At 39.5% G+C, this 11,877-nt stretch overlaps 1 protein-coding gene across 7 annotated transcripts in view; it reads left to right on the forward strand.

The window, feature by feature from the left end:
* trps1 (trichorhinophalangeal syndrome I) overlaps positions 1–8,086 on the forward strand; it is a 267,639-nt gene extending 259,553 nt beyond the window's left edge. For all 7 annotated transcript variants that reach the window (XM_070890764.1, XM_070890755.1, XM_070890737.1 and 4 more), the window contains exon 6: positions 6,014–8,086. In XM_070890764.1, coding sequence (XP_070746865.1) covers positions 6,014–7,069 — 1,056 coding nt within the window. In that variant the 3' untranslated portion in view covers positions 7,070–8,086. The remainder of the gene's footprint in view (positions 1–6,013) is intronic.
* The last annotated feature ends 3,791 nt before the right edge of the window (positions 8,087–11,877 follow it).

The raw sequence follows: 11,877 nt of genomic DNA on the forward strand, positions 1-11,877 counted from the left end.
TTTGTGGCTAACTAAGGAACTTAAGGATGGTATCAAATTGAAAACAAAGGCATACAATGTTTTAAAGAACAGTGGAAGGCCAGAGGAGTGAGAAATTTTGAGAAACCAACAAAGACCGACTTAAAAAAAAAAATGATAGAGAGAGGATAGCTTATGAGAGTAAACTAGCAAGAAATATAAAACCAGACAGTAAGAGCTTCTACTGGTATATAAAAAGGAAGCGTGTAGCTACAGTAAACATTGCATCCTTAGAGGATAAGACTGGGGAATTAATAATGGAAAATTGAGAAATGGCAGAGTCTTCGAACAAATATTTAGTGTCGGTCTTCACGGTAGAAGACACTAAAAGCATCCCAATAATGGATAATTAAGGGGTTATAAGGAGGGAAGAACTTCAAACAATCACTATCACTAAAGACAAAGTATTCGGTAAACTAATGGAACTAAAGGCGGACAAGTCCCCTGGACCTGATGACCTGCATCCTAGGGTCTTAAAAGAGGTGGCTGCAGAGATAGTGGATGCATTGGTTGTAATTTACCAAAATTCCCTGGATTCTGGGGAGGTCCCAGCAGACTGGAAAACCACAAATGTAACGCCCCCTATTTAAGAAAGGAAGGAGACAGAAAGCAGGAAACTATAGACTAGTTAGCCTAACATCTGTCATTGGGAAAATGCTGGAGTCCATCATTAAGGAAATAGTAGCAGGACATTTAGAAAATCATAACGCAATCAAGCATAGTCAGCATGGTTTTATGAAAGGGAAATTATGTTTGACAAATGTGCTGGAGTTTTTTGAGGATGTAACGAGCAGGGTGGATAAGGGGGAACCAGTGGATGTCGTGTATTTGGATTTCCAGAAAGCATTTGATAAGGTGCCACATAAAATGTTACTGCACAGGATAAGAGCTCACGGGGCTGGGGATAATATATTAGCATGGAGAGAGCATTGGCTAACTAATGGGTCATTTTCAGGTTGGCAAACTGTAACTAGTGGGGTGCCACAGGGATCGGTGCTGGGTCCTCAACTATTTACAATCTATATTAATGACTTGGATGAGGGGATCGAGTGTAATGTAGCTAAAGTTTGCTGATGATGCAAAATGGGTGGGAAAGCAAATTGTGAGGAGGACACAAAGAAAATTTACAAAGGGATATAGACAGGCTAAGTGAGTGGGCAAAAATGTGGCAGATGGAGTATAATGTGGGAAAATGTGAGGTTATCCACTTTGGTAGGAAAAATAAAAAAGCAAATTATTATTTAAGTGGGGAGAGATTACAAAATGTGATGGTACAGGGGCATCTAAGGGTCCTTGTACATGAAACACAAAAAGTTAGTATGCAGGTATAGCAAGTAATTAGAAAGGCAAATGTAATGTTGGCCTTTATTGCAAGGGGGATGGAGTATAAAAGTCGCAAAGTCCTGCTACAACGGGTGAGACCACACCTGGAGTACTGCGGACAGTTTTGGTCTCCTTATTTAAGGAAGGATATACTTGCACTGGAGGCAGTTTTAAAAAGGTTCACGAGGTTGATTCCTGAGATGAAGGGGTTGTCATATGAAGAAAGGTTGAGATGGTTGGGCCTATTCTGATTGGAGTTTAGAAGACTTCGAGGTGATCTTATTGAAACGTATAAGATTCTGAGGGGTCTTGATGGGGTAGATGCAGAGAGGACATTTCCCCTCGTGGGGTAATCTAGAACTAGAGGGCATAGTTTCAGAATAAGAGGTCGCACATTTAAAGCGGAAATGAGGAGGAATTTCTTCTGAGTGTCGTGAATCTTTGGAATTCTCTACCTCAGAGAGCTGTGGAGGTTGGGTCATTGAATGTATTTAATGTGGAGATAGACAGATTCTTGAAAGATAAGTGAGTCAAGGATTATGGGGAGCGGGCAGGGAAATGGAGTTGAGGTCAGGATCAGATCAGCCATGATCTTATTGAATGGCGGAGCATGGCCTACTCATGCTCCTATTTCTTATGTTCTTATGCTCATAACTGGGGCTGATCCTGTTCTCACCTGATGTATACACGCATGACTTCCCAGCAGTTGTCATTCGATAGCAATTTAGAGCAGGAGCCCTCTTGAGCCCAGAGTCAACCAGGCCAATAAAGAGTGCTTTACTAAGAGAAATATATTAGTAGCAGTAGTAGTAGTATAATCTTCAAAACATAACAGCATCAAAATGATGTGAAATTAAGTTAGAATCACCAATACATTCTTCATAGATAGATAAACATGTATTTCTCCATATTGAATCAGTAGTGGAAATCTGGTTTTCATTTCACAACCAAGACAGACCCTATTCACAAAAAATTGCATTACAAATTAATTGTGACTGTCTTTGGCACTTGATAAAGCATATTTAGTTAGACATTCTCAGTGATTTTCATATTCTAATCAGTTTTTGCATGTTAAATACATATTGGAATGGGCTTGTACACTATGACAAGCCATTCCATCCAAGGCATCGCTACGGCATAAATGAAGCAATATACAAGCTTTGAGAAGGACAGGCAACCACCTCGAGCTGCATTTGCTCCCCTACTCCTGCGGGCCAATTAACATCGCCTGTCTAAGAGGCCAACAGTGTGCTTGTGTACATTGCTAACCTGGAGGAATCTTCTCCTGATATTGAGGGGAGAAGTCACAGTTCATTTCCTGTTGCTGCCAACGTTTTGAATCCACTGCCGAATGTAAATGGGAGCAGCCTGAAGCCTCAGCACTGGAGTAGTTCCACAATGTAAAAGGGATTTAAGTGATTCATTGCAGCAAATTATCATTTTGCTACTAAATGAAACTCTCAAATCCTTTTCATGGAATGGAAATCATTTGTATAATGGTTTGCAGATAATGTAACATTGATCATTCATAATCTGACTGGGACCCTTTCTCAGCAGCCCCAGCATGACAAACCCACTGGTACAGCACATTATAATTAGTCTTGTGTTCTATCTACCCTCCTTGTCAGGTAATCTGCCCACAGTGCTGTCACTCAACTGGCTCAGTATTCACAAACACAAACACATCTGCACAAGTACCCAGTTATCTCAGAGCAGCTTCTCTCCTGGCCTTGCCTTCCCCAAGCCTCTAATAGCACATAGTCTGTTCTCTCAAGGATAAAATGCTTTTGGGAAGAGTAGGAAGTAAAATATATATTTTAAATCTTGTATAAAGCTCAGGTAGGTCTCTTGTATCCAGTGCTCGTACAGCCATCTTGAATATATCTACCCTCTCCCGCCAAGTTCCCAGTCATACAAAGAATTGTAGTATATTGATTTAGATTATATACATGAAATATATTCCACTCACCACCATTTGAAGTTGAACAAACTCTTCTGGATCCTTCGACAATGCAGCTTCAACTCTGGCGATGCTTGGGGGGCCGAATGGAGTTCATAAGAAGTCACAAACAAACCCCTCGTGAAAGACCCGATGTGGAAGATCCCTGGCTTTGATCTTCCGCGAAGCTTATAGGTAACCCTATAGCACAGCCGCACAAATCAAAGAAGCGGGTATTTGATGCACAAATGTAGAATTAAAAACTCTCCGGTGTGCGACTATGGTCACCGAGAACAGACCATGGAAGATATAATGACTCAATGCCCCATTCACAAATACAAAGGAAGCATTACAACAATACACTCCGCTATTTCTGATGTAATTATCTGGCATAACCACCTAAATGTAATATTATAGTTGTTGCTCTACATCTACTTCAGCCATATGAAGTAGTAGTGAAGGTCTCACGGATGTATTATCCGCTTTAAATATGCAACAACAAAAATAGCTGATGGGCTAATTGGGCCAGACGGTGATGATCCTGGCACACTTCCTCCCATCCAGGCCCGGTCCTGAAACACTTTTCAGAGACATCTGCACAACCTGAAGCTGCATGATCAAAGTATACTAGTTTTTTTTTTAAAAGAGTTCACAAGAAGAGATAGTAATCACGTAAACTATGGGTAAAATTCCAGTATCTCATTGCAGAAAAAGCAGCCGACTAGTGATATGATATTGCTGAGACATTATTTGTTCCTACAATAAAAATAGAACACATGATGGATTAGTTATTGGATTTCTTTTCCTGCTGGTCACAGAACACTCGCACACAAGGTAAAATTGGTTACTGCTAGCTGTTTCTGCAGGCTACAGAAAATACTTAGCTGAAGTACACACCTCAAGGCAAGGCAGACGGAATGCATAGTTCAGAAAGGTCTTGATATGTATTGGTTGATTGCTACCATTGCCCTTGGATGGGGCCCTATCTTACAGATTGTTGAGTGTTTGAAATTGTTCAAAGGGTCAAGAAATTTGTCCACCAACCAAAGGGGAGCAGTTCACATGGTGGCATGTAACACATCCAGGTGCTTGGAGTATAATAACAAGCATTCTCGTAGGTCTAACTACATTTACTTAGATATCGGGTGGGTAAATGCACTCCAGTTTGTAGGGGAGATGAGGTCCACTTATAAGAATGGCTAGTGATGCTGAACCCAAGATAAATGGTGTAAAATTCCAAAAACGGTAACAGCCACCATTGCTAATGAATATACACTCTCCATTTGCAGTACGTGTAAGAATATAGGATGTCTAATTCCTCAGGGATAGACATTCCACCGGTGCAAGAGCATCAGAGCGGACCACCCCCTGCCCACCCATACATGCGAGTAGTCGTAAGCCCTGTGCTGGGGATCGGGAGCATATCCGTACTTAGGGCCACTGGCACCTTTAAGGGTGCATGACTAGTGCCCAGCCCAATGGAAAGCTGAGAAAGTCAAAGCAACACTTATGATGTTTTTACCCAGCACAGGAGCCCCAGCCTGCCAGACAAAGAACTGCCCGACACTACATCTCTCAAAGTTGCGACTGGACTGTCCAAAAAGTACAAATCCCTCTGAGATCAATTATCTGCTCCCTCTTTTGCAGTTTGGGGTCTATATTGGAGCCTATACCTGCTATATGCCTACTCAGCAGGCATACTTTCAGGAAGTGGACAGTGAAATTTCCTATGGAAGCTTCGTAACTCTGCTTGCCACACCCCATTGACATAGAGGTGTGCAGGTAGAAGATACCCCATGGCCCCATTGCGGAACTTTCATTTGGGTCTTTACCACCACCACTTCAAACCTACCACCATCTTCCAGGAAATAGGGTCGTCGGGAGAGAAATTCTTCAGTGACCTAGACCTGTAGTCGGCAGGAAAGGGGGGTTGGGGGAAGTAGCAACTTTTCCTTTCAAATTGATGCTCCTGCTACACACATCATTTAATGCATATGCTTGTCGTGGACTTTGTGACCGTCACTGTCACACCGATATCAAGTACTGCTGCTGACACTGGTACAGTAGACTCACAGTGTGGGATGTTTCACCCAATAATTTTACACTCTTCTGCTTTTCTATATTGTCCATTTCTCTGTAGACAGCTGTCCCCCTAATTGAATATGCATTTGCTGTATTTGCAGCCATTGTATAGACAGCTGTTTACAGTGAAGTTTAAAGCATGTTCTTTACCACAGTAGACTGGAGTGCTCACAGTTACACAGTCACTAAATGAGCCATGGTGAAAATATAACTTTAATGCTACACCTTCAATAATGTAGACTATTGATTTTTTTTCATCAGAAAAGCAGGTAATTAAACTGTATCTTCCTAATCTGTATTCTATTACATCAGAATTCTAGTTTTGACCTTGCTCATCCTTTGTTCATGGTAACAAATCCATCTAATTACTTGTCTGGTTACCTCAGGCTGTTGCAATTTAAAAAAAATAAACAGGAGCAAGTATAAACTTATACTATTTGTTATACAAAACAACATGTTTGTGAACAATTATATAAATGTATAATTCCCTTGTTTTTGGGCTTGAATGAACTTGTGTGCTCCCCCCCCCCCCCCCCCCCAAACCTAATTCCATTTTCATGGTCAATTAGTCTGTACACTTACAATTTAATGAAAAATAGCATGAATTGTGCAAGTGTTAATTACAATCTGCCTGTTTTTGCTTGTTTCTAGACTCCAAGGCCTTTAAATATTATAAAGCAAAGTAATGGGGAGCAGATTATTCGAAGGCGGACAAGAAAGCGACTTAACCCTGACGTACTCCAGACAGATCAGGTCAACAAACAGCAGAGAGTAAGCAACGAAGAGCAACTGAATGACAACTCACTAGAAAGGAAATCGGAGGAACACTCTTCAGAGAGTCAGCACCGGGAGCAGCAGCAGTCTAATCTGAGCAAGCTTGATCTATACGGTTCAGTGAGCAAGCCACATCAGGGCCAGTCTACATTGGTGGTTGGCCAGACTGGAGACCTTCACAGAAGAATGCAGCCTCTGCACGGTCAAGTTAAGAGCCCTCAGGAAAGCTGTGTAGACCCAGGAAATAGTTTGCCTGTATCAGAAGGGAAAGCAAGTTCGGAACGAGGGAGTCCTATTGAAAAATACCTTCGACCCACAAAGCACCCAAATTACTCGCCTCCAGGAAGCCCTATTGAAAAGTACCAGTATCCTTTGTTTGGATTTCAGTTTGTGCATAGTGATTTACAAAATGAAGCTGATTGGCTGAGGTTCTGGAGTAAGTATAAATTGTCTGTCGGTGGGAATCCACACTACCATGTGTCTGGCCTACCAAATCCTTGCCAAAACTTCGTGCCTTATCCTGCCTTTAACCTGCCTCCAACTTTCTCATCCCTTGGATCTGATAATGACATTCCTTTGGATCTGGCAACAAAGCATTCCAGATCAGGACCAACTGCAAATGGTGCCGCAAAGGACAAAGTTAATGCATCGGTAACCACGATGGAGGAGAGCGTAGAAAATGTGGTAAAAACTCCGGACAAAGTTGACCGAGGCACTCAAGATGAATCACTGACGAAGTGTGTTCATTGCAGCATTCTCTTTATGGATGAAGTGATGTATGCATTGCATATGAGTTGCCATGGTGAAAGTGGACCTTTCCAGTGTAGCATATGCCAGCATTTGTGTACAGACAAGTATGACTTTATGACACACATTCAGAGGGGCCTGCATAGAAATGTGCAATCTGATAAAAATTGCAAACCTAAAGAATAGAACTTTTAGTACTGTAACACAATGAGTACATGTTGCATTTTAGAATTTGGGAGAACAATCAGAATATTATTTTTCTAAAAAAGAGTAAATGTAAAACATTTGAAAATGATGGTGCCTGACACATTGTATAATTGTTTTCTATAAAGTATGCAACAAAAATATTGCATTATGCTTTAGAGTCAGAATACTGATTCTTTTCTAGCTGTTTACATGTGCAAATGTAGCAAAAGAAGTAATGAAGCACCTATTTCTATTTCATTAGAATTTTTTTTCTTTCACATAGTAGCCCTGAATACCAACATGAAATAACTATGGTTGTTGCTAATGCAAAGTATGGATGAAAAATAGCTGAACGTATTTTCATGCTTAAATAGGGGGAAAAGAGGGTAGCACTATGCATTCCACTTAATGAATATTAATGTACCTTGTGTTATCTATCAAAGCTCTTAATTCATATTGTTAAGCTTGAAAAGACTATATGCACATTTGTTAATTGCTTTTCAATATTATGTTTCAAGTGAAACAATTTGAAAGTTGATGGTTCTTATCAAGTGATGTTGGAATCGCTGTTTACTGTTGACTTTGTTTATTGCATTTTCCAGTAGCATCATACATCAGTCTTATAATGAAACACAGTCTTGTTTCAATGCAGAGGCAGTGTTTCCAGGAGCTTAAAAACATTGAGAAATCGGGAAATGAATCATAGCTTTTACAGGTTTTTTTTGGTTTTCAAATCTTATATTATTCAATGATATATCCCAATAAAAAAATCAAAATCCCGAGGAATGCAAAAGGAACCACTGCCTCTGCCTTTAAAGCAACTGGGACATGCTCCTGACTTTCATCATGCATGTAATTTAGTGATGTTTATTTCTTTTTTTTTATCACACCTACACATTCTTTCTGTATCTTCCATGAAAGCTATTTCAGACAGAAATGAGGTCATTTACATCTAAACTTGAATAATAAAGTTTTACCAAAAGTACTAAATGAAGTTTCCTGATACAGTGAACAAGCTGCTCCTGGTCCCCTTTTTGTTGTGTTTAAAATTTTGGTCCCTTCAAAATTGCTTTGAGTCCTATCTATAAACAGTGAAATAATTTCTACAGAAAATATAAGTATGCACACAATTACTTGGAAAAAATACAAACAGGTTTCAGTGGTTGGTTTTACCAATTAATCGTCTTGGACTGAAATGTGTTTAATAGATAAGCATATGATGTTCAGACCTTCAACTGCAATAAACTCCCAGTTTCAAGGTGCTAGAGCAGTCAAAAACCTATTAGTTTTACAAGCACTTCCATATTCTCTTAAGGACTGCAGTAGGTGTTGATGCAGGTTAGAACTTCACTTTTGCCTGGAGGCCCACATTTATTATTCCTCTCTGCTGTCAATATTCTGGTTTAAACTGGTTATTTTTGTAAACCTCTCGTAAGTAAGATTCAACACTTTATGATATGTGACAACCAAAGGTTGTGTGGCAGGAACAGATCAGCAGCTTTTCAAAAGTCTCATTAGTGCAGTCACGACTGAGCCTGCATACACCAGAACCCACAGCAGCCACCATTAGCACTGCCTGAAGAAGGATACTGTTGACAGATGGTGACAGTAAGCAGATTTTCCAGAGGTAGGCAGGCTATCTGTCACAGGGTAACTAAGCATTCATGAAAGCTGCCACACACAGGTTCTGACACTCAAAACCATCTCTGTGACTGCTTTGTCTGTAAGGTATTCTTTCTTATTTTTCTTCAGCTTATTGATTGTTTAGTACCGCCCCAGGATGCTGGTCTCTATAAAAGATGAAGTGTATGGTTTGCCATAGAGTGTTGCATATAGCTGAATATAGAGATCCTGTTTAATAGGCTAGATAGGTTTTGACTCGCTACTGATTTGTCATATCAATCTTATACACTAGTGATAATATAGTACTTAAACATTTTTATAGTGGGTTGTTTTCCTGAAGCTGAAATACTCAGTGAAATAATTAATAAAATATTTTTTTAAATAAATAGATTTTGGTGTCTGCTGAAACTTGTAACACTAAAATTATTTTGGTGAATGTTTATTTTAACTCCCTCCGCACCACCCCCCCTCCCAGCCCACCCCATTGTAAAGTACGCTGGCTTGTGGAAGGAAGGTGGCACTGTAACGTCAGAAGATGGCCACACATTGACCCTCTAGTCTTTACTATGGCCAACTTAGAGATTTTATAATCGAGTTTCTGCCCAATGTCACATAATGGAAACTCGCTCAAATCTGACATTCAGATTGTTGTGTGGGCAGCTGTTAGTTGGAATTAAAGTTGCTAAGTTAGGTTTAATACTAATTATTTTTACAAATGCTTTAGGCATTAACATTTTCAATTAATTAGAAGTGTGCGACAATGCCTTGGTCTCAGGATTGAGGAGTAATCTTAAAGTACTGAAATATTTTTTACAGGTAATAAGCATGTTAAACTTGGAACAGGGCAGGGTGTGCAAATGTTTCTGCTGCTTCTCAGGTCAAACATAACAAGGATCAAACAATTCAAGCACCAAAGGACTTTATTGCTTTCACTTTTTCCATTCTGTAATGGCACAACTTGCAATAAATTTTCCCTAATTCCAGAGGAAAAGAGTAAAGTAAAACTACAAAAGTATTGGGAGCTATTTTATAACTGAATTTGTAAACAAAATGTGAGTGGGCCGAATAATGGCAAATGAAATTTAATGCATACACGTGCAAATTAGTACGCATAGGAAGGAAAAATGGATGGTGCATTACTCTTAATGAATAGTTCTGAAATAGCTAAGGATGAGATTGAAAGAGACCCAGGAGTCTGGTAGACTCACCATGTCCAACCAATTCAGAACAGCATTCAACGAAGCCAATAAAATATAGAACTACATAACCAAAAACAGTAGAATGCAATTCAGAGGACTTTGTGATCAAGCTGTACAGTGCTTTGCTCAGAAAGCATCTTGAGTACCACATCCATTTCCGGTCACTGAGAAACAAGAGAGACAGTCAAATGCTGGAGGCAGTGCAGAGAAGAGCCATGAGGCTGAACCCTAGTGTCAGAGATCTGAGTTAAAGTTAAGACTTTAGAGACACTTAGACTTTTCAGCTTGGAAAGGAGTTGTCTGAGAGGTGCTCTTATAGAGGAATGTAAGATAGTAAATGGTATGAAAAAGGTAAATCCAGAATCATTTTAAAAGAAACCGTAGCAATAGGACAAGGAGACACAGGTTCACACTAGTAAAAAGTAACTTTAGAACTGATACCAGGACGTTCTTCTTCAGAGAATGATCAACCTATGGAATGGACTTCCGGGCACTGTGGTAGAGGTGAAAACCCTGGAATCATTGTAAAAGCAAATAGATGGAGCACTATGGGATAGTTCTAGATGAAGGATTTAAGATGGGCCAAATGGCTTTCCTGGTCCGTAAGAAGTTTGTGAACCTGTTTCTAAAGTCTCCAATGCTATCAATAGGTATAATGTTGCAATGATCAGATAGTTAAATACTAATTACTAGTACGTCTCCTATTTCAATAATCACTTGCCTTTATGAAAAGAGATAATGTGAGATTTTACACATCTGATTCTGGTATACTGATTACCAGTGGTTCAAACTGTCAGCAACACTCAAACATGTATCAGTAACCATGAAATTATTTCTGAAATCTTCAATCAAGACTGAATGTACGAGCCTGCGAATAGCTGACATTGTCATTTGCAGAATTTATGGCATCTCAGAGTCCCTGGGCTCAAACTGATTAATAATTTCAAGAACTTGCATGTTATCAAGTACTTTTAACATTGAGCTTGAAAGGGGTGTAAGATCATTTTTTTTAAATGGCATTGAAGTAGGTTAAAAAGTTCCAGTGGGATGAAATGATGGTCGGATCTTGTGCATTGCAACCACACCTTATATGAGAAGTGAAATGGTTTCCCATGACCTCAATTGATCCTCATTCTGTACAGTTTGAAAATCAAGGTTATGCTCCCATAAGATACTTTACTTTTAAAACTATGCTAATAAGCTCATTTTGCCCTCAACACTGACAGTGATTACTTTATCTCACCCTTACTTTTGGTCATTAATTTTGTGCAGACCTTCATTTATCATTGTCTCTTTGTATGTTTGGCCCAATTACTTGACTGCTCAATAGTGCTTCTCATTTTGCATTAGTCCATTAGCTCTGGATCATGGCTTCCTTAAACATCATCAGATATGGACTTTAAAAACAGAAGTAATAATTGCATGGGTATCCTGATGCATCTTAAGAGCTCTTGGTGCTGATGAACCCATTCATTTTTCATTCAGAATGATCTTCTGTTGAAATAAATGTGATGGAGCCCTGCTTCCTAGGTACACCCCTCACCCATCCTCCATTTTGAATATTCCGAGTGGAAAATATTTTCCGGTCAGTACAGTTCCATTTTTCATTCGAAACGTGATTTGATTCTTGTAATATCTGTTTTGGTTTATTTATTGGTATTAAATAGAAAAGCTGATATATACAGATTTTAAATACCTCTGCCACTTTTGGTAAATGTTGTTATGATATGCATCAAGAGTGCGGATATTCTGGATCCACAATGGTAATTCCTATGGCAGCATCTAGTTACTAAAGGCTGACACCAGTCATTCCAAAGCAGATAATGGCAGTGTACTAGTGAGTAGAGAACATCTATGTTTGTTGACTCCGCTGTGTAAATTAAGTGGTGGAGGGGCGTGGGTGGGAGAATTGTGCTTGGAATTGGGAACTAATATCTGAACATGTATATTTTAATGCAACTTTGTCATCTTTTGTGTCAAAAATTG

The sequence above is a fragment of the Pristiophorus japonicus genome, chromosome 1 (assembly GCF_044704955.1).
Source record: "Pristiophorus japonicus isolate sPriJap1 chromosome 1, sPriJap1.hap1, whole genome shotgun sequence".
NCBI classification, from domain to species: Eukaryota; Metazoa; Chordata; class Chondrichthyes; family Pristiophoridae; genus Pristiophorus; species Pristiophorus japonicus.